The sequence below is a fragment of the Prunus avium genome, chromosome 4 (assembly GCF_965620075.1).
Source record: "Prunus avium chromosome 4, drPruAviu1.hap1.1, whole genome shotgun sequence".
NCBI lineage: Eukaryota > Viridiplantae > Streptophyta > Magnoliopsida > Rosales > Rosaceae > Prunus > Prunus avium.
The window spans coordinates 22,821,303-22,845,924 of record NC_142287.1 but is presented as its reverse complement, the minus strand read 5'-3'; the positions used below and the strand labels follow the sequence as shown (position 1 = coordinate 22,845,924).

Below are 24,622 nucleotides of genomic sequence, written 5' to 3'. Positions count from 1 at the left end.
CTTTCGAGGTTTCAGTTTGCTGTAGGTACCAATTGGGAAACATTCTCTCCTCAAGTAAACCATCATGGAGTCTCCAACAGCTTCACACGGCGGCGCTTGTTAACGGCGGCCTTAAATTTGGCATTGGTCCTCTCTAGCTTTTCCTTTAGTTCGTCCCTCAAAGTCTGAACCTGTTCAACCTTATTTTCAGTAGCTACACTAGTATTCTGGGCTCTTAGAAGCTTGACTAGGTCAACCACATGCTTAGGCATCGAAGTGTAAACAATGGCAAATGGTGATTTTCATGTGGAAGAATGAACAACACTGTTGTAAGTGAACTCCACTTGTGGCAATGCAACATCCCATTGCTTCGGCATGTCTCTACAAAAGCTCCTAACCATGTTTTTGAGGCTTCTGTTGGTAACCTCAGATTGACCATCCGTCTACGGATGAGCGGTGCTACTACAATTCAAGTCTGTACCAAACATCCTCCACAAGGTTGTCCAAAAGTGGCTAAGGAATTTGGTGACATGGTCTGATGTACTAGATTTAGGAACACCATGTAACTGCACAACCTCCTTGAAAAACCGTTTGGCTATGTTGGAAGCGTCCGCAGTCTTCTTGCAAGCAATAAAATACGCCATCTTAGAAAACATGTCAACCACAAACAAAACAGAATCAACTCCTCGTGGTGTACGAGGGAGTCCCATAACAAAATCCATAGACAAGTCTTGCCAAATATCATCAAGGACAGAGAGAGGCATATAAAGACCAGTATTTTGGGACTACCCTTTAGATACCTGACAATTGTAGTACTTCCACACAATGGTGCTGACATCTTACTTCAAGTGTGGAAAAACATAACGCTCCTCCATACTGGCAATGGTTTTATCACGGCCCATATGACCACTCAGTCCAATAAATACCCCTCATTAACATGATAATTTGTCATTGGCTCATTGCGAATAAACTTAGCCCAAATTTCCTAAAAATCCTCATCAGTCTCATATAATTCCTTCATAAATTTGAAACCCATAACTTCTTGAGCCAAAGTAACAAGCAAAGAAGCTCGACGACTTAGTGCATTTGCTACACGGTTAAGAACTCCATATTTATGTTTAATAAAAAATGGAAATTTAGGCAGAAAAGTAGTCCACCTAACATGCATTTTGTTCACACTCTTCTGGCCTCAGGGCTTGGTGGTCAATGTAAAGTACAAACTTCCGTTGCACTAGATAATGTTCCCCATTGTTTCATGGCTCGAACCACTGCATAAAACTCCTAGTCATAAATGCTCCATTTTGGGCATGCTTCACTGAGTTTTTCTGAGAAAAATTCAACTGGTCTATTCTCTTGAGATAAAACAGCTCCTACACCCACTTCACTCACATCACATTCTTCAATAGACCCAAGAACACATTCTTCAAGAAGCTTTGCTACAGCTCCTTATGGTGAGTATTGGAGGCAGCTGAAAAGTATATGTGTCTTAAATCTCCTTAGCAACACAAGAGTTCGTTCTTTTCGTGCCGTAAGAAGGAAACCAAATCCATGATCGACAACATAACTAACCACTGCTCCTCATCACCCTCCTCAGCATCATCATCGTTTAATTTAAGCGAAATGCTCGAGATGCTTATGAATGATGTGATCTGTAGAGTGGCTCTGGGGAGGAAGTGCCATGGCGGGGAACGTGGGAGGACGTTTAAGAAGCTTGCTGGGGAGCTGGCGTTGGTGATGTCACGTATCCATATTGGAGACTATATTCCATGGCTTGCTTGGATCGCCCGTCTCAATGGTTTGGACGCCAAGCTTGACGATCTAGCTAAACGATTTGATGAGTTTTTAGAAATAGTTGTTCAAGAGCATATGGATGAATTTGATGGTCTTACCAAGAATGAGGACCAAAAGGATCTTGTGCATGTTCTGCTTTGCCTTCAGGCTGATTCTCCTATTGATAGAGTTAGCATCAAGGCTATCATCTTGGTAATTAACTCTCTCTCTCGCTCTCTCTGTTACATTACATGCATAGTGGTGTTGGATTGCCTTATCTTTTTCACCATAGTAATGCTAGAATTACTCAGTTTGTTCAAAGAATGATGTTACATTATGCTTGTTATGTGATCGTATCTAAAGAAATAAATAAGTTTAACAGAAATTGAACCATATCTGAAATTTTTTATTGTCAAACTTGTGCTTGCCTGCCAAGAAACACAAAGAAAAAGATGTGTTGTGTGACAAGAGACTAGTAATATTAAAAAGAAAATATTTTGTAAAAACCTAATATAAGTCAAACATTTTGGATTAACGCAGTTTTTTTAGGCTTATTTATTGATATGTCCCCTATGCTGTACCAAAAATCTCAATTTGCCCCTTACAGTTTCAACTAAGTCAATGTGGCCCCCCCCCCCCCCCCCCCCCGTGCATATCATTTCGTGTACCACGTTCCCTCATTCCGTCAATTTCCTCAATAACACTGTTAAGTTGCTGACATGACATAGGTGTTTTAGTAATTTGACATATTTCTTTGAAGCATGAGCATTTTCAGGGATTTTGAATATTTCATTTTTAAGGCCTTCTACCTTTATATATGTAGATATCACTACTACATTTTAGCCCTTGCGCGACGGATTTTTGCGCGACGGAGGATAATTCGTCCCACATAGACGTTTTGCGCGACGGGGAACATAAATCGTAGCGCAAAATTGTACGACAAAATTAATCGTCGCGCAAATTACTGTTTGCGCGACCAAAACAAAGAGTGTCGCATAAAGTAGATGGGAAAACGCGCGGAAAAATTTATTTGGCGGTGAACTTTGCGCGACAGTATTTCTCGTCGCGCTAAGGTATTTTGCGTGACAAGTAAAAACTTTCGTCGCGAAAAAAAAGGCGCGAAGAACGGACTACTGTCGATAGCATTTCGCGCAAAAAATTGCGCGACAACAGATTGCGCGACAAACTTTTCGTCGCACGTTGTTTGTGCGACGAATTATTGTGCGACGGATAGAACTACATCGTCGCGCAAAAAATCGATGTCGACAGTACCTTGTGCGACTGGGAAATAACCTTTGCGCGACGGTGACGTGGTTTGCGCGACATATGTTGAACTAATTATTCGTCGCGCAAAACGGAAGAATCTTGCGCGACGACAAAAGTATCCGTCGCGCAAACTCGTCGTCTATACTAAGCTTAGCACGTCCATGGCAGAGGCAAACTGCAGAAAAAATTGCAGTTTGCCTCTGCTGTTGCTACATCTTTCTCAAGAGGTTTCGGCACACAAAATTCGTCATTTTCATTTCGTTTATGAGTTGAGCTACTTCTGCCTCTGATACGGTCATTAGGTATGCATTTTTTATCGTTAGTGTAAAAATTTTACTGTAAATTCATACTAACACCATTAATTTCTTTGTATATAGGAATATTATATGTGATTAGCGATTGGAGGAGAACGATTTAGAAGGTATTTTCGTTGTTTTAGAATATAAAATGTATTACATTATATTTATATTGATTTATGAAATTATGTTTATAATATGATGTTAAATTATGAATGTACGTTAATGTACAAAGTTAATTGAAATTAACTTTGTACATTTTTTTTTTTATAAAGCTTAGTTCCCGTTCGAGGTTAGTTGGACCGCGCATGGGTGGGTAAACCACGACTACGGTCCAATTAATTCTTGAATTGTCCCATATTTTGGACAGTTTGGAAATGCATAGTCATGTCACGTAGTTTACAGCTACAGGATTAGGTTTCGATTGTGGAGATTTCGGTGTCGTCTCGGTACGTTCTTCGGGTGGTACGTAGGTATTTTATATCTACGGTACACCTCAAGAACTGTACCGAGATGCTGCCGAAATTTATCCACGTCGAAATCTAATCTCATGTAGCTGTAAATTACATGACATGGCTATGCATTTCCGAATGGGATAGGGCCCTTACCGGAGGCATAAGGAAAGATTTTGTACGAATACAACATGATTGTTGTATTGTGATTGTGGTTCCAGGAAAGATGAGCATGAGGTGGATACAAAACCCGGATAGGTGTGCAGGCGAATACTTGGATGGAATCGAGGATTTTATTGACTTTGCACGGACACACAACCCAGGTGCAACTAGAATCCGGTGTCCTTGCAGGAGGTGTAACAACATGTTGTGGGAGACAATTGAACATGTTCGATTTCATTTAGTAAGAAATGGAATGATTGAGACATACAGCACTTGGAACCATCACGGGGAACAAGTAGACATCGCTTCGTCTTCAGGGGCCATAAGAATGGACAATGTTGAACCTATTGTGGATCCTAATGAACAAGTCAGGGATATTGTACATGATGCTTTTCCATTTGCATCAACCAGCAGCACTCATGAAGGAGAAGATGATGTGCCTACACCAATGGACAGTGCAGAGTTCGAACAGTATGAAAACCTGTTAAGAAATGCCAACCAGGAGTTATACCCGGGGTGCGAGCGCTTTTCCGTTCTGACGGCGATTGTGGAGCTAATGCACGGGAAAATAAAGTATCGTATGTCGAACTTGTGTTTCGATTACTTTTTGGGGGTTTTCAAGAAAATGCTTCCAACAGACAATTTGGAGATCCTTTGGATAATCATCATCATTTGTGTATGCATCATTATCTCATGCTTACTACTTGCTAATTTCGTTTTATTTTGGCAGGCTACTCGGAGAGCTGAAAAAAAGCGTACGCAACAGAGCGAAGCCCGAAGGATCAATTGTAGAGGCTTGGGTTCAATATGAGGCGCTTACTTTCTGTGGAATGTATTTAAAGGATGTGGACACGGCTTTCAATCGACCTCAGCGCAATAATGACGGAGGTCTGAGAAATGAGCAACTTTCTGTTTTTGCCCAAAGCGCATGACCCTTTGGAGATCCTGTACGAGGAGAATCGTTTTCCAGAAATGACATGGAGGTAGCTCATTGGTTCGTATTGAACAATTGTGATGAGATATTGGCATACTTAGATGAACATGAAGAGATGATGAAGCGAGAACATCCATCACATTTGTATTCCAAGAAACACCGTGAATTGTTTCCACAATGGTTTTTGGAATATGTAAGTTATAAGTGTTTTCTAATTCATATATATATTGTGCTATTACATTTTTCCAAACTAACCTATGAATGTTTTTATTTATAATATTAGGTGAATAAGTTGAAATCAGAGAATTCCCCCACTTACAGTGAAGAGTTATATAACTTGGCATTCGGCCCACTCCGAGCAGAATTGTTCTCAGGTTGCCATGTTAACGGCGTCAAGTTTTTAGGTCATGCACGAGATGACAAGTTGTGTACGCAAAACAGCGGTGTCCATGTTCCAGGTGGAGGGGAAAGTACAGACATTGATTTCTATGGCAAACTCACAACTGTCGTGCAATTGCTTTACAAAGACCGATACCAAGTGATCATGTTTAAGTGTCGATGGTTTGATACGAACCCAAATAGGCAGGGAAGTATTAAAATCGATCATGGGTTACTATCTGTGAACATGAGCAGAACTTGGTATGATGACGACCCTTACATTTTGGCAAACATGGCAAAACAAGTTGTGTATCTAAATGACCCTAAAGCGGGGAACGATTGGAAAGTGGTTCAGCATATGGATCAGAGGAACGTGTATGATATACCAGAACTAGACCCATCGGACAACGACGTCGACGTCTTTGACCAACGTTTAGACTCTTCCATGGAAAATGATGCACATACACTTTTCGATACAAATGTTGTTCAAGAACCATTTCAGATTGACGGAGTGTCTTCAAGAGAAATACCGATTCAGTCAATTACAATTGACCTCGGTGATCTTCCGCGATACGATCCAACCATGGGGGACAACAACGACGATGATGTACTTATGGAGGAGGCGGAGGAAGAGGAGGAGGAAGAGGATTGGGAGACGGATAGTCATGATAGTGATGATAACGAAGGTTATTATAGTTCATCTGATGAATAATGTAATTTATTTGTAATTTAACGAAATGTACATGTTCATCTGATGAATAATGTAATTTATTTGTAATTTAATGAAATGTACATGTTTTCTCTTTGTGTCAGTAACTTTTCCTAATTAACGTCATATATTTGCATAGAGTTTTGTAAAAAGACGAATGAATAAAGGTATAACAAAATACAAATATAGTATGAAAAAATATAAATATAGTATGACAATTATATGCTTTATCATATAAATATATGATATCCAAACCATATAAATATATGCTTTATCACGTCCCCTAAAACAAGTTGTGATCATCTTTTGCATATATAGTAAATACAAATATAGTATCAACAAATATTTACACTAAATATCAATTTAATTTTAAAAAATAAAACAAAATTTTGCGCGACGAAAAAATCTAATGGCGTCGCCCAAACACCTTTGCGCGACGATTATCTCCGTCTCGCAAGAATAATTGTCCAAAAAAATTTACAAGTGTCCGGGAATAGTTTCGAAGTGTCTTTTGCGCGACGGACAACACCAGCGTCGTTATAGTAACCCTTGCGCGACGATATTTTTCGTCGCGCAAGGTTAATTTTCCCAAACAAACACAAGTGTCAGGAAAAAAATTTAAAACTGATCTTTGCGCGACGATATGACGAATAACTCGACACAAAAATGTTTGCGCGACGAAAATTCATTGTCGTGCAAACTATTTACGGGCGAAATATTTCACTTCGTCGCGTAAACCACTTTAATTTTTTTAAAAATATTTCTATACATGACACTTAGGAATTTTAACTCAGTATTCACTAGTATAAATAATTTGAAATGAAGATCAAACTCTGTCATTGGATACATATAGGGTGAAGGAGTGTATCCGTAAAAAATCTTCGAAATTGGGGTAAAATTGACCGTTAAATCGTGATTTTTCCTTTATAACCGTTGAAAACTTTTGTCCCGTTACGCAATCTACATACCTTTTTTTTTTCGATTTTCGGCGTATACGATCTCTAAGTAGAAACAAACAAGTGTGACGGTTGGATCGATGAAAAAAGTTTTCTATAATGCGTATATGATTCACACAGTATAGTCACTAACTATTAAAAGTTTATATATAAACTTGTTAAGTAGAACATAAGATTTTGTGATATCCACTAGTGTAAATAATTTGAAATGAAGATCAAATACTGTCATTGAATTCAAGTTGGGTGAAGGATTGTATCCGTAAAAAATTATCGAAATCAGAGTAAAATTGACCGTTAAATCGTGATTTTTCCATTATAACCGTCGAAAACTTTTGTCCCGTTACTTGATCTCTACACGTTTTTTTTTCCCCATTTTTGGTGTATACAATCTCTAAGTATAAGCAAATACGTTTGACGGTTGGATCGTTGAAACTAGTTTCGTAGAATGTGTATGCTATGAAAACAATTTGTTTCAAATTTTATAGAAGAAATTGCGCGACGGGTAACTGTCGTCGCGCAAAACCTGTAGATGCGACGAACAAAACTTTATTCGTCGCGCAATGGGATGATGTCGTTTAGGGTTTTATGTGATCAGGGTTCAGAGTTCAGGGTTCAGGGTTTAGGGTTTAGGGTTTAGGGTTTAGGGTATGATGTTTACGCGACGGAATAGTTTGTCCCCGTCGCGTAAGGTCGTGAAATTTTTGGCGGTTCAATTGCCGCTACTGCAACGACTTTGCGCGACGATGGGGAGTTTATTTCGTAGCGCAAAGTTAATATTTTCAGTTTTGCGTGAAAATTTTAATCGAAAACGCACCATTTAGACACTTTACTGGTATGCGCGACGAACACTGTATATTTCGTCGCGCAAAGGTCTGATAATAATTCGACAGTTTCGGACCTTCTGGTTCATTCTTGCCGCCGCTGTCTCTTCTCTCTCTCTCTCTCTCTCTCTCTCTCTCTCTCTCTCTCTCTCTCTCTCTCTCCTCCGGCCACCACCGCAACTTTCCACATTAACAACCGGGCGATCACCGCCAACGGACTCAGACCTTTCCGAGCCGCCGCCGCGACGATTGGGTTCGAGAAACCGGCGGGAATTTATCCGGTTTTGGGCGATTATCTCCGGCTTCGTTCTCCCTCCTCCGGCCTCCAAATCTGACGAGTGAGGTATGCATTTCCCCCTATTTTTTATTGTCTAGCTGATGGTTGGATAGGATTTGTTAAATTTGTAGCGTACGTTGTCTAATTTTGTAACTAAGATTTTGGCCGGATTTCGGGATGAAATTCCGGCCACTTCCGGCATTTTTTGGCCTATGTCCGAGAAGAAAACTGCCTCTATTCGATGTCCTGAACCTAGGGTAGGAAGATTGGCCCTTCATTTTGAGATTTTTCCGGCGATCGTTATCGCTTTTTCACATACATGCGCTGCTGCCGCGTGTGGCAGCGCTATGGAACTGTAGCAAAATCACATTGTGTCCCAATGCGATCCACTAGTTGTCATGAGCGTGTAGGTGTGTTCGGTTTCCAATTTGGATACCGTTTCAGCCTCGAATGGATTTCGCCTATTGTGCGATTTAACGGTTTGATTTGTTCGGACCATTGGATGAAACTCAAACTCATGTATGATGTACCTTGTATGTCTAGGATCGTATAGGATTCAACGGATTGTGGATTGGAGTCCCGGATACTCGGAAATCGCAAACCGTACGCCAACATATATGCGTTAATTAAATTTGTAATATTGTTAAAATATGCTTAGTTTATATTGGTAAATTTGATTTATTTGTATGTTTGTTAGCTTAGTTTATATAATGACCCTAAATTGGAATAATTTTTATGTTTTATAATTAATGAAGAATGTTTTATATTTTTGTTATATTTTATTTGTTTTATTTGTTATATTTGTTATATTTGTTATTAGACGTTGACTCTATTTTAAATGAAATGAAATAAATGTTATATTTGTTATTAGATTGTTGTATTACAGTAACTATTTTTTTTTAAACTTTGGTGCTTGTTTTTATTGCAAGATGTCAAACCTAATCAGCAGAAGTCATAAGCCGGTGCAACCTTCACGTAGTTTGCCTCCCCCGACTATGATGTCACCTCCCTCTGGCCCACCACAGTTGCCCGACTTGCCAGTGGGTCCCAGTGCCCCCCATGCGCCGGCGTCATCAAAGTCATCAGTGGCGCAACCAATGAGCGCCAGGCGGCGTCATCGCCTTTCCAGCACCACCGACGCCACTTCGAGCGGACCAGGTAAAGATTTCCTTCAACTACATATGTTTCGTACCAATATTTTAGTCAAATTTGTTAACTAACATTAATTTCATATTTCTTTGCAGCCAAGAAGAACACCCGGGGACCGTGTCGCCAGTTGGCTACATCGAAGGTCACCCGGGTGAACAACTCTCGTATCAACATCAGATACGACGATCGTCATCGGGCTGCCCCAACGGCAGACCAACATAGCTCATTGGCGCACGATGTTGGTGCAGTCGTTCGGACCTATTGTCCGATGAAATGGAAGTCTTGGAAGGCCATGCCTGATGCGGTGCATAACGAGATGCATGGACACCTGTCGGTATGTATCTTACATTTTAATTGTTTTTCCTTCCAATTTTATATATTTTAAATATTTAATGTATGTAATTATTTTATTGTAGATGAATTACAATTTAGAGAATGTCAACGATGAGTTGTTGGGGTACATCAACAGACTCTTCGCTGATAGGTACAAGCAGTGGAAGAGCGACCTGCACCACCACTTTCAGGCATTTGATGATCCGCAGGTTGCTCTTCAGGAGGGTTGCCCGAAGGAGCTTGAGGGGCGGGAGGATAGTTGGCAGTGGCTCTGTGGTCATTTTCAGGAGGCTGATTATGTGGTATTTTTTATATTAAGTTCAAAATTATTACACGTTTCTTACTAATGATTTATGTCATTTTTTAATATTTCATTTCAATTTCAAATAATACGTTTTAATTTTTGTATAACAGAAGATGGCTAAAGCAAATAAGGGCAATAGGGAGAAGAAGGCTCTTCTCCATCATTCAGGTTCCAGGCCCTTCTCCTATAGGATGGATGCGCGACGTCGGGTAATAATAAGTTGTTTTTATTTAATTTTTAATATGTCATTAATGTTAATTTCTTTTTTTTTTTGTACTAACATTTTTATACTCTTGTTCAATTTAGGAGGGGTCCAAATTCCCAGAGATTGACGTCTTCGGCGACGTTTATGTTCGACCTGGGAATGAGTTGGCGGAGTCCCTTCATGTAAGTAGTCTTTAATTTTAATGATTATTTTACGCGTTCAAGTTTCATAGTTATTATATAAATGTTTTTATTTATATTTTATGTTATGTTAAACAGACGACCATGATTGAGAAGAGCCAGTTGGTTCTTCAGGAGTCCTCCTCCCAGCTTCCTCCTGATACGCCGCTCGAGTCTGTGGCTCCTCCACAGGATGCGGGGTTTCAGATCTTGACGGACACCTTGGATCAGACTCTAGGGAGGCGGCCAGGGACATACTGTCGAGGGATGGGGAATGCCCGGCGGCGGGAACCTAGATCCCGTTCATCGTCGCAGTCAAATAGTGTTTTGACAGCAAAGGTGGCCCAGCTTGAAACCCAGATGGCACAGATGGCTCAGATTATACAGTCCATGGCCCAGTCCGGCGTTCCCGTACCATCTTTTGTTCCCCCGTCCACCTCTGCGCATGGCCACCAAACCTCTGCCCCTGTCCCCAATGTCCAGACCTCCGAGCCGCATTTGCCAGACGAGGAAGTAGATTTAGCTACATTGTTTAATTAGTTTTTTACTTTCTTAATTACATTTTAAATATTTCTCTTGTATATTATACATTTATATTATGTTTTAAAAAACTATTTTCTCTTCATTACATTTTTCAATTGCAATTTGATTTAATTATAAAAATAAAATAAATCAAAATTCTTTTTTTTCACATAAATTAAAAAAAAAAATTAATTACTAATATTTGCGCGACGAATAAATGACCCGTCGCGCAAATCACGTTTTAAAAAATAAAAAAACCATAAAAATATATCGTAAACGAAAATAATCCTCGGTTTGCGCGACGGACGTATTTGTCCCCTAAAGAAAATGCGACAAATAAATCATTGTCGCGCAAGGGTTTGAGTCACGATCCTTATTCGTCGCACAAGGTATTTGCAACGACGAAATATTTGTCGCGCAAATATTGTTTGCGCGACGAAAATCTGTCGTCGCATTATGTTCATGCAACGTCTGTTAATTCGTCGCGCAAACAACAGTGCGACGGATTGAAGTCGTCGATAAGTTGCTGCAACGCCTGTATTCTCGTCGCGCAAAATATTGAGCGACGGAATGTTTGTCGTCCCTGAACTATTGGCGCAACGAAGGGTATTGCGCGACGATATTTTATAGTTTTGTCGCGCAAAGTCTTGCGTGACGGTATTTGCGCGACTGATTTTGCGCGACGATATATCTGTCGCACTATTCTTTCCGCGACAGATTTATTCTTTGCGCGACTATTTTTTATTCGTCGCGCAAACGCTAAAATGTAGTAGTGTATATAGATAGATAACACGTGGGGTTATTCCTAATGAACCCCAATTCTTTTGGGTTTATTATCTAATTTTCCATTAATTTTTTAATCGATTTTTTCCATTAAAATTCTTGTAGCATATTTTTGTCGGTGGCACTGATACCTCATTTACACTCCTAGAGTGGACAATGTCCGAGTTTTTAAGGCATCCAAGAGTCATGGAAAAATTGCAGAATGAGGTGAGGGGGATAGTGGGCAAGAAAACTGACATAATTAGAGAGGACGATTTGGTTGGAATGCACTACTTGAAGGCAGTGATCAAGGAGACTCTTCGCCTACATCCTTCAATTCCATTGCTATTTCCCAGGCTATCGACCCAAGATGCACAAATAAATGGCTACGACATTAAAGCCAACACACAAGTTATAGTGAATGCATGACAAATTGGAAGAGATCCCAAGTCATACAACAAGCCAGAGGAGTTCGAGCCAGAAAGGTTCTTGCACAGTGCCATAGATTATAAAGGCAATTACTTCCACTACATTCCATTTGGGGCTGGCAGAAGAGGTTGCCCAGGAATTCAGTTTGCCATGGCTATCCAAGAGATTGCTTTGGCAAATTTAGTGCACAAGTTCGACTGGGCGCTGCCCGATGGCGCAGGAGGGGAGGACTTAGACATGACTGAATCTAGTGGAACAAGCGTTCGCAGAGTACATCCTCTTAAAGTTGTTGCTATTCCATATTCGGGCTAATACAGTGTTGGTTGATAGGATTAAAAACACACCACAAAGTAGCATACAAATATCCTATTGATTTTCCTTATTAACACTAAGATTTGTCAATTGTAGCATATGAAAATAAGGGTCTTTCCCGCAGAAGATTGTTTTTATCTAACTACTTAAAATGTCACAAAGATTGGGCTGCTGTCCTTACTGACCAGCCACCGAAGAATAATTATTAAACCTACTTACATCTATCTAAAGTCTACGAAATTTTATACACAGATACTAGACACGCAGAGCTAAACGCACACAAATTTTTGGGATTTTTAGAGTTGATTTGCTATATAAATTAAATCGGACAACAGTAGGACAGAAATGGATTTTGAATTATAAAAACAGATTGTATTTCACAATTAAGAAAATGAGTTAGGGAAAGTGCTATCCACCACCAAATAATCATGCAACATGTTATGTTTCATTCAAATTCCTTTTATTTCCTGATGAAGATGCTCAAGTTGGCTCAATGTTAGAACTCAACCTATTACCCTTTCTTAAGTAGTATGTTAAGAGAATGACGTTTTCAACTTAACTTAGTCCCTAACATGCAATCTAGATTGGCGTGTTCATAGATTTAACAAGTAGAAATCATTAAGAACGAAAAGGGTTTGAGTCATCACAAGGCATCATAAGTACTGGCGTTGTCTTACTTATCCTAGAAATTGATTCACATGTTAATCACAATTAACAAGTACTACTCTAGAACATATGTAGGTCCTCATTCGACAAGGGCAGACACACACATATTCATAGCATTAGAATTCTAAATATGCTTACTAAGTATGCATCCGTAGAAAACACATAAAGAGTTCATCAATGAGACAAGTAGTGAAGCAATTTTCATCCTTTCACAAAAGAAGTTGAAACGAAATGTCATAACACATTTGCAATCATATCAGGGGCTTCAAAACAGCCCCTAAGTACTAAGAATTTAGCTACACATTATTCTTAAATAAAACCAAAAGAAAGACATGAGTTTGAGAAGGTAAAACCGAAAGAAGAGAATGCCAAGATTTTCTCCTTCCTCCTATCTTGCCCAACGTTGCTGCCTTTTCACTCCAAAACTGACTTCTTTTCTCTCCCCATATTCCCCTCTCTAAATAGCAATTTATTGATGACAATAAGTGAGAAAAATGGTAAAACAATTGTAACTCTTTGGGCAGCCTTTATGCCCATTACTCCCACCTAATCCTCATCTTTAATTCAATTTCCTCAGATATGTGAGTAGGTGTCCGTTGGCTTGTTCTTGGCTGCATCCGTTTTGGCTGCTAGATTCATTGGGTTTATTGCTTTCCTTGCAGTTACAAACTGCTCAGCCTCTTGTGGACCTTTCAGTGTTAAAACGGCCATAACTTCTTCTAGAAAAATGATATGAACAATCCGCGAGTTGCTCCAGAAAATAGACATCTGTAGCTTTCCAAGAATATAAGGCACGTTCTCTAATTCATTCTGAGCTGTTCGCAACTTGCTTCCAAAATCAGCTGATCTGCACAGGCAGTTTTGACGAATTTGTTACTTAAAAATCCTACTTATGCTATTTTTCTTTTCTTTGCTTGACAGATCCTACAAAACACAAAAATAAAGTAAATAGCTCAAAGATATAAGGAACTAACTAAGAAAAGGCAAGTGAATTTGATGTAAAATATATATAAATATGAGCTTGTCAATGGTGTATCCTAATTGGACCTCCTTTATTTATATATATATATATATATATATATATATATATATATATATATATTATAATATCTTATGCCATTATTTGGTAATAAGAATTTGAAATAATGTTTAGGTTTTATGTTATCATTAATATAAATTTGTATTAAGAAAAGTGTGGAACTGCTTGTGGGCTCCCTGACTATCGAGTTGTTGAAATGTCCATTGTTTGGGATGTGCTGTGCAAATATGCCAATAACTATGTCTCGGTTATTTATATATTAATTTATTTCTTACATACACATGTATTGGAGAATATTTCCACAAGTCCCATGTGTATTGGATGGCAAGGATTAAAATATCGGCCGTGCAGATAATATCTGGTCTTCAATTTAAGGATATTTCGGGGGATATATATCGTTATCATTTTAGGGATCGGGAAAAAATGACAGATATATGCATTGAAACACATATTTTTGGTGTAAAACTTTCATAGATGTTATGTACATCATCAATGAATGTATTGAACAAATAAAACTCAAAATTTACTAATAATAAAATATACATATGATGAAATATAAGTGGTATGTAATGCACGTTAATGAAAAGTTTGAAAATAAATTATTGATTAGAATGAATAAACCATGCATAAATCCATAGTTTGTTTAAACATTAGATTACAATTTAGATAAGTGTCCATCTACATGAATGAAGAGCTCCTATGAGGTTCAAACAATGAGGAACAACCATCTAGATTCATACAATAGTCATACAAGGTCATGTAACTCGAGCAGTTTGTAAACCATGTTTGAACATGGTGCACATGGGTCTTTCTTGAGCTCCGTACTATCCTCCCATATATGGGATGGTTAGGATTAACCCAACTAGTAGGTCCATAATCTATTTCATCATCTTGAGCTCCATAACTAGTTCCACTATAATCAGACATGACATAACCATAGCCATTATAAGATTCATTTGAGTTAGTACTAGGTCTAGTTCCTATGCTCATAGATCCAAAACTGATCGCCATGTCCTCTTCAGATGGATTGGAGGTATTTGGGCAAGGATTAGCTATTTTTGGGTTTCAATTTACTTCAATTGCCTTCAAAACTTCTAAATATTTTTTGGGTTATGTTATGGGTATCGGGAAATATTTGGGATATTGGCAAAATATCGGGGATATCGCACTTATCGGGGATATATCGTCGATATAGGGGAAGATATGGCCTTACCCCCCCCAGTATTGGTGTCGATAGTTGAAAATATCGACATATCGGCCGATATATTAGTGTATCGACCGATATTTCTATCCTTGTTGGATGGTACACCAACTAACTGGTGTACCCGGAACATACAAAAATTACTCGTAAGAAAGAGGTTTGGCTTTTAGGCTATGGAGTTTAAAAGTGAATTGGGCTATTCATACGTAACACACGTATACGGAGGAACTTATGTATTTTGGTCCAGCTCAAAAGTTTCTATTGTATGGGCATAGAGAGCAGGTGTGGTCTTGAGATTTTGAGAGCCCTGTGCGAAACTTAAATGGGAGCCCTCACATAATCTAATCACAATTTTTTTCTTTATTGATTGGAGAAAGCTTGTATATATTCCCCTTCTTTGATGTGTTTCCTTTATTTTTTTTTTGGAACATGTGTTTTGGTTTTTGATTATCTGATGGTGTATCAAATGTGAAGGAAGAGTGGCCTTTTATAGGCATCCAAGAATATGTAACCTTCACCACATTAAACCAAAAAATTAAGACATTCAATATAGAAATAATACCTCAAAATTAAAAATGTATAACGCCACAATAAATAAAATAAAACAACTAAACTAATTAAATAAATAAAAATGGTTAAATTTTTAAAACCTTTTAAAATTCCAACAGGACATACACCACTTCATCGAAAGCTAATTTGTGCGAATCATGACTTCATAAGGAATACTCAACTGCAAATGAGGCCATATCCAAGGCAACCTACCAGAAACCCACTCCTTGAGCCCATTATAAAAAGCAAGATAAATCTACTCGATCAGAAGCGAGAAAAACGAAAAGATGATTGATGCGAAACCATTGTTTGGATTTGCAATAAAATAATGGAAAGCAAGAGAAAACTAAAAGAAATAATTAAAGAGCACAGGAGAAATCCAAAATTTCCGATCAGATGTAGGAGCTGTAATTTTCGCTTAGATGTGAAAAATATTTTGAGAGGGTTGGATTGGCTGCACACTTTTAATAAGTCAAACAAGCGTTTGCTAAAAGACACCAATTATTGAAGGCCACTAGACTTTACCTTACTATTTTTTGAAAATTCGGATAAGTCCAACTCTGATGACTGCTTCATATTTGTTGTTATTAATCTAATTGCAAAACCTTTTTATAAAACTGCTTATTTTTTAATCACCATAATCCAAAATGATGTCTAAGTCTTCTGACTTTTGTGTCATTGCCCTTTTTGATTTTTTGATGTTTACTTCTTAATTTTTTATTTTTTATTTAAGGGCTACCATTATTTTACCCTTGAAGGTTTGGGGTCATTTTTAAAATGGGCCACGAAACTTCAATTTTGTCAATTTACGCCCTAATGTTTTAAAATTCAACCAATGTACACGTTTCGTCAGTTTGACCGTTCGGTCTTCTGTTAAATGATGACATGGCAAAAGTAGGATCCACATTTTAGCTTAGCTATAATTAAATAAGAAGAAATAATATTTAAAAAGAATTTAAAATTTTTGACAAATATTAAAATAAAAATAAAAACATATATCTCCTCTCTCTCTCTCTCTCTCTCTCTCTCTCTGTATCAACCCTCGCTCCATTTCAAGAATGACCACAAACCTTCAAAGGGTAAAGTGAAGGATTTTTGTAGAAATATCACCTTAAAGAAAAATTTAAGAGAAATGTCACCTTCATTTTTCAAAATCCATGATTTGTTATCTGACTTTAACGCCATCCAACTTTCCATCCAATTTTTAAGGGCATTTTAGTCTTCCTATTTTAAAGGAAAAAGAAAAACATAGGGGTGTTGTTACCAAGCCCCCAATCTTACAGAATGAGATCCATTGTCCCCATTTTTCCTGTCTCATCCTTGTCCCTTCATTATTTTTTCGACACATATCCACACTTACCCTAAACACTAAGGAAAAAAAAGTTAATCTAGTCCTTTTCTCCAAGTCGCCCCAATCTCTTCCTCTCCTCTCCCATCGCTGATGTAACTTTTCGAACATCTAAAAAAGAGTATCCAAAAATCACAAATTAAATTACTCGCAAGCGCACGAATCAACAATAGTATAGAGATATGCAAGTACGAGGTCGAACCCATAAGGACTGATAAAAACAACTTAATTAATTAAATCGCACTAAATCCAATTAAACGAACGATTGGTTGATTTGAGTGATGAATTAAGGAAAGCGTAAATTGCAAGAATTAAAATAAAGAAAAATTAAACAAACGGACAAATATAGGTTTGAAAGAGAAAGTGATGAAGATGAAATTGGTACTTAGGTGATGAGGGGTAAATTTTACGACACTTAAACAAAACGCAACAATCTTCACACACTTTGGACCTTGACCAAATACACTTATGACTAGTCAACTGCTAGTCATGAACAACCACAATCAAGAATACACATAGAGCATGCCACAATGTACCTGCAACCCTAGAAAATTACTAGTGACAACCTAGGCACTCAGAAGGACCCGTCAATCTAGGCATCCCCTGTGCTAGCAACAACTATGATGGAAGTGTGTGAAATCATCATAATCAAGTAAACACCAAACATCAAATAATGATGACTAGTCAACTACAAAGACACAAACCCAGAATTCATACGATGACTAGTCAACCACCAAGAACACAAACCCAGAATTCATACGATGACTAGTCAACCGTCAAGAACACAAACACAGAAAAGTCATATATGCAAACCAGAAATTTGTTCACCCAGAAACCCACCATTGGGAAAAACTGGGGGTCATCAACCGACCAGGCAATCCACTAAGTAGAAAAAGATTCTTACAAAGGAACACAAGTAAGCTCAAGAAAAACCTAGATCTATTTAGGAAGATGAGCTATACCTTCTTTGTGCAATCTTCTTCTCCAACATAACAAAGCTTCAAGCTCAGTTCTTCATGGCAATGGCAGCTCCTTCTCCAGCTCTTTCATCCCATGGCACTAGCTTGCAAGCTCTAACTCATATTGAAACCAAAATTTGGATTCAAAGGAGAATGACCAATTTCTTCAAGAAACCATACTCTTGAAGAAATCAGTCTTGAATCTGACCTAGATATAAATGAGAGAGTGTTTTAATTAGCTAGATGCAGATTTTTCATTTTTCAAATGCAGTTTTCAAAAAGAAACAATTTGGAAAACTCAAGGATGAAAAATATGAAGGTTCCTCTAGAGGAAGAAGCGAAAGTTTGCAAAGAAACTTTCCAAAACTTGCCTCCCAAAGTCACCGCTACCAAATGAGGAATGCACAGGTTTTTACACAAAATTCCTTAGGTCAAAATCGACACATGGCAGCAGAGAGGGAATGGATAATATGACAAAAAAGTTGGTTATCCAACTGGAAATCCTATAGAGTAAGGATGACTAGTCATACGAGAAACAGATGACTAGTCATAGGAGAAACAGATGACTAGTCATCATTTTATGAAATCAATTTAATGTAATGTGATGCAATGCACAATTTTCCTTTGTCAATTTGCTTGAACCTCCATAGGATAATTGTTAGTTAAGAACACCTAGAGAAGTTATTCTTAATCTAAACTTGAGCTTGATAAAAACAATAAAAATCCTATTACAAAATTGTCAAGGGAAGCCAAAAGAAATACTCAAAATTCATACATTAACAGAAGATCTAAGGTTATGAATCCACCAACGACAATCCTATTTCCTTTTTTTAGAGCCAATTACTATCCAATTATGATGCCAATGTTAAAGGTTGTTCTTTCTAAAGTATGAAGTAAGCCTGTCAAGGTCATAAATCGTGTATCCCTATATGCAATTCTACCATGTCAAGGTGTTAAAATTTAACATATAAGAACCCGTTAAGATTAGAAGAATTCAATCAACCAAGTAGGACTAGTGGATGGCATTTCTCTCCTAGCTATCTATTCTTTTTAATCTTAGTTCCAATAAACCTATATCTTCTCTCTCTCTCTCTCTCTCTCTCTCTCAACTGTCCTATCTCTGTATCAACCCGATAACATTAGAAGAATTAAATTTTTTGACATATATTAAAATAAAAATAAAAACATATAAATAAGTTAAAAATTGATAATTATTTGGTATAAATGGGGATTTCTATCACAATAATGACGATATTTTATGCTTATAATATAGGGTTGTAAATAGGTTGAAAAATTGGGTTTTATGACAATAATTACTTCAATAAACTATATGTTGTGCATAATTGTTGGAGTTGTACTTTTTCAATTCCTCCCCGAAATTTGTCTAAGGAGGTGGTTCAGGGAACCCATTGTAGATGCTCTAAATATCTTAAATTTTGTGGACATAAGATTTGTTCACTTGGCCACGTTGCTAGATTTGTGGACTGCAATCAACAATAGACAAATGATGTCCTACATCCATTATATCTTAATGAAATTGGACATATTTTCAAGAAGTCCTAATATTTTTCCCAATATGTCATGCTTGCCTCAATTCGTTTACTTATTTTCGTTTTTATTACTAGTAAGGTGTTTTATTTTATAGAGCATCCCAACAAAAACATATTCGTTTTTATTATCCAACAATTATTATTAATTCCCGCACACAGAATAATAAAAAAATCATTAATTTATCATATTTTTAATAGGTGTTCACCTGATTTTTTTCATCCAAAAAGTCCGGGGTGATCTTATATATGGAGCACCCTACAAACGAGTTATTTGTCAAGCACAAACACAACACCACCTAAATAACTAAGAAGTGGAAGAAGATGTTAAATCTCCTGAATGAAACCTTCTCAAGCTTGTTGCAACCTTTTTCCTTCAAGTATTTTGCGCTTCTTGCAATTTTCCTCATCGTTATATACAAATGGTTCTCCAATTCCGTAAACTCATCACCACCTTCTCCACCAAAGCTCCCTATCATTGGAAACCTTCACCAACTAGGCGAGCACCTTCAGCGCTCTCTTCAAACCCTAGCTCAACGCCACGGCCCGCTCATGCTCCTCCATTTTGGAAGTGTGCCGGTCCTTGTGGTCTCCTCAGATGAGACTGCCCGCGAGATCATGAAAACCCATGACATCACATTCGCCAACAGACCCAAGAACACCTTCTTCAAGAAGCTTTGCTACAACTCCAAAGACGTGGCCTCAGCTCCTTATGGTGAGTATTGGAGGCAGCTGAAAAGTATATGCGTCTTAAATCTCCTTAGCAACACAAGAGTTCGTTCTTTTCGTGCCGTAAGAGAAGAGGAAACCAAATCCATGATCGACAACATAACTAACCACTGCTCCTCATCCCCCTCCTCAGCATCATCATCATTTAATTTAAGCGAAATGCTCGAGACGCTTATGAATGATGTGATTTGTAGAGTGGCTCTGGGGAGGAAGTACAATGGCGGGGAACGTGGGAGGACGTTTAAGAAGCTTGCTGGGGAGCTGGCGTTGGTGATGTCACGTATCCATATTGGAGACTATATTCCATGGCTTGCTTGGATCGCCCGTCTCAATGGTTTGGACGCCAAGTTTGACGATCTAGCTAAACGATTTGATGAGTTTTTAGAAATAGTTGTTCAAGAGCATATGGATGAACTTGATGGTCTGACCAAGAATGAGGACCAAAAGGATCTTGTGCACGTTCTGCTTTGCCTTCAGGCTGATTCTCCTATTGATAGAGTTAGCATCAAGGCTATCATCTTGGTAATTAACTCTCTCTCTCGCTCTCTCTGTTATATTACATGCATAGTGGTGTTGGATTGCCTTATCTTTTTCACCATAGTAATGCTAGAATTACTCAGTTTGTTCAAAGAATGATGTTACATTATGCTTGTTATGTGATCGTATCTAAAGAAATAAATAAGTTTAACAGAAATTGAACCATATCTGAAATTTTTTATTGTCAAACTTGTGCTAGCCTGCCAAGAAACACAAAGAAAAAGATGTGTTGTGTGACAAGAGACTAGTAATATTAAAAAGAAAATATTTTGTAAAAACCTAATATAAGTCAAACATTTTGGATTAACGCGGTTTTTTTAGGCTTATTTGTTGATATGTCCCCTATGCTGTACCGAAAATCTCAATTTGCCCTTATAGTTTCAACTGGTCAATGTGCCCCCCATGCATATCATTTCGTGTACCACGTTCCCTCATTCCGTCAATTTCCTCAATAACACTGTTAACTTGCTGACATGACATAGGTGTTTTAGTAATTTGACATATTTCTTTGAAGCATGAGCATTTTCAGGGATTTTGAATATTTCATTTTTAAGGCCTTCTACCTTTATATATATAGATATATAGATAGAAAACACGTGGGGTTATTCCTAATGAACCCCAATGCTTTTGGGTTCATTATCTAATTTTCCATTAATTTTTTAATTGATTTTTTCTGTTAAAATTCTTGTAGGATATTTTTGTCGGTGGCACTGATACCTCATTTACACTCCTAGAGTGGACAATGTCCGAGCTTTTAAGGCATCCAAGAGTCACGGAAAAATTGCAGAATGAGGTGAGGGGGATAGTGGGCAAGAAAACTGACATAATTAGAGAGGACGATTTGGTTGGAATGCACTACTTGAAGGCAGTGATCAAGGAGACTCTTCGCCTACATCCTTCAATTCCATTGCTATTTCCCAGGCTATCGACCCAAGATGCACAAATAAATGGCTACGACATTAAAGCCAACACACAAGTTATAGTGAATGCATGGCAAATTGGAAGAGATCCCAAGTCATACAACAAGCCAGAGGAGTTCGAGCCAGAACGGTTCTTGCACAGTGCCATAGATTATAAAGGCAATTACTTCCACTACATTCCATTTGGGGCTGGCAGAAGAGGTTGCCCAGGAATTCAGTTTGCCATGGCTATCCAAGAGATTGCTTTGGCAAATTTAGTGCACAAGTTCAACTGGGCGCTGCCCGATGGCGCAAGAGGGGAGGACTTAGACATGACTGAATCTAGTGGAACAAGCGTTCGCAGAGTATATCCTCTTAAAGTTGTTGCTATTCCATATTCGGGCTAATATAGTGTTGGTGTATCCGAATTGGACCTCCTTTATTAAAAAAAAAACAAATTATAATATCTTACGCCATTATTTGGTAATAAGAATTTGAAATAATGTTTAGGTTTTATGTTATCATTAATATAACTATGTATTAAGAAAAGTGTGGAAATGCTTGTGGGCTCCTTGACTATCGAGTTGTTGAAATGTCCATTGTTTGGGATGTGCTGTGCAAATATGCCAATAACTATGTCTCGGTTATTTATATATTAATTTATTTCTTACATACACATGTATTGGAGAATATTTCCACATGTCCCATGTGTATTGGATGGCAAGGATTAAAATATCGGCAGTGCAGATAATATCGGGTCTCTAATTTACGAATATTTCGGGGGATATATCGTTATCGTTTTAGGTATTGGGAAAAAATGACGTATATATGCATTGAAACACATAATTTTGGTGTAAAACTTTCATAGATGTTATGTACATCATCAATGAATGTATTGAACAAATAAAACTCAAAATTTACTAATAATAAGATATAAATATGATGAAATATAAGTGGTATGTAATGCGTGTTAATGAAAAGTTTGAAAATAAATTATTGAATAGAATGAATGAACCACGCATAAATCCATAGTTTGTTTACACATTGGATTACAATTTAGAAAAGTGTCCATCTACATAAATGAAGAGCTCCTATGAGGTTCAAACAATGAGGAACAACCATCTAGATTCATACAATAGTTATACAAGGTCATGTAACCCGAGCAGTTTGTAAACCATGTTTGAACATGGTGCACATGGGTCTTTCTTGAGCTCCCTACTATCCTCCCATATATGGGATGATTAGGATTAACCCAACTACTAGATCCATAATCTGTTTCATCATCTTGAGCTCCATAACTAGTTCCACTATAATTAGACATGACATAACCATAGCCATCATAAGATTCATTTGAGTTAGTACTAAGTCTAGTTCCTGTGCTCATAGATCCAAAACTAATCGCCATGTCCTCTTTGGATGGATTGGAGGTACGTGTGCAGTGGACTGTGCATAGATTCTTCATATTAATAATTTATAGGGTTCTGGGCAAGGATTAACTATTTTTGGGTTTCAATTTGCTTCAATTGCTTTCAAAACTTCTGAATATTTTTTGGGTAATGTTATGGGTATCGGGAAATATCGGGGATATCGGCAAAGTATTGGGGATATATCGTCGATATAGGGGAAGATATGGCCTTACGCCCCAGTATCAGTGTCGATAGTTGAAAATACCGACATATCAGCCGATATATCGGTGTATCGGCCGATATTTCAATCCTTGTTGGATGGTACACCAACTAACTGGTGTACCCGGAACATACAAAAATTACTCGTAAGAAAGAGGTTTGGCTTTTAGGCTATGGAGTTAAAAAAATGAATTGAGCTATTCGTACGTAACACACGTATACGGAGGAACTTATGTATTTTGGTCCAACTCAGAAAAGTTTCTATTGTATGGGCATAGAGAGCAGGGCTAGTCTTGAGAATTTGAGAGCCCTGTGCGAAACTTAAACGGGAGCCCTCACATAATCTAATCACAATTTTTTCTTTATTGACTGGAGAAAGCTTGTAAATATTCCTCTTCTTTAATGTGTTTCCTTTATTTTTTTTGGGACATGTTTTTTGGTTTTTGATTTTTGATGGTGTATCAAATGTGAAGGAAGAGTGGCCTTTTATAGGCATCCAAGAATATGTAACCTTCACCACATTAAACCAAAAAATTAAGACATTCAATACAGAAATAATACCTGAAAATTAAAAATGTATAACCCCCACAATAAATAAAATAAAACAACTAAACTAATTAAATAAATAAAAATGATTAAATTTTTAAAACCTTCTAAAATTCCAACAGGACATATACCACTTTATCGAAAGCTAATTTGTGCGAATCATGACTTCATAAGAGCATCTCCAACGCACACCCAAACTAGGGCAAAAGGCCCCCCTCACAAGCCCAAGGTAGCTCCAATGCTGCAGCCTCCAGCCCGATTTCACGTGGGTCCCACCAGCCCGGGCAAGCCCAAGGGCAGGTTTCGCCTGGGCTTCAGACCGAGTTTTGTGATGTCAGCGCTGACGTCACGCTGATGTCAGCGCACGGGAATTCAATTTTTTTTTACCGTTGGCGCATGAATTACACGCGCTGACGTCAGCCTGACAGCCTCCAACGGGCATGTGCCACGTGTCGCAACCGGGACTCTCCGATCGGTTTTTTTCAAGAAATCCGACGGTCCTCGTTTTTTTGGCTAAAAAAATTGCAAAAAAAAAAATGGAAAAATTCTGAATTTATTTTTTAAAAATACCAAAAAATTATGTATTTTTCCCCTATAAATACCTAACCATTTTATTTACTTTTCACACCAAATCTTCATACAATTTCTTCTCCATCCAATATTTTTTACTCTCCACTCACATTATTCACTTTCCACACCAATTCTCCATACAAACTCTTCTCCTTCCAATTTTTTTTACTCTCCACTCACATTTTTCTACTACTTTCCATTTGTATTAAAAA

The 24,622-nt window shown here is 37.8% G+C and overlaps 1 protein-coding gene and 1 pseudogene across 2 annotated transcripts; both read left to right on the top strand.

The window, feature by feature from the left end:
- The first annotated feature begins 293 nt into the window (after window positions 1-293).
- Window positions 294-12,201, top strand: LOC110774363 (cytochrome P450 736A117-like; annotated as a pseudogene). The gene is made up of 4 exons (XR_015835320.1): window positions 294-308; window positions 410-477; window positions 1,347-1,962; window positions 11,581-12,201. The product of XR_015835320.1 is annotated as a cytochrome P450 736A117-like (transcript).
- Window positions 12,202-19,711: 7,510 nt separating this feature from the next.
- LOC110762826 (cytochrome P450 736A117-like) lies at window positions 19,712-22,341 on the top strand. Its single transcript, XM_021965520.2, has 2 exons — window positions 19,712-20,755; window positions 21,462-22,341. Exons 1-2 carry the CDS (start codon window positions 19,829-19,831, stop codon window positions 22,074-22,076), a joined length of 1,542 nt encoding a protein of 513 aa, XP_021821212.2. The 5' UTR covers window positions 19,712-19,828; the 3' UTR covers window positions 22,077-22,341.
- Window positions 22,342-24,622: the final 2,281 nt, after the last annotated feature.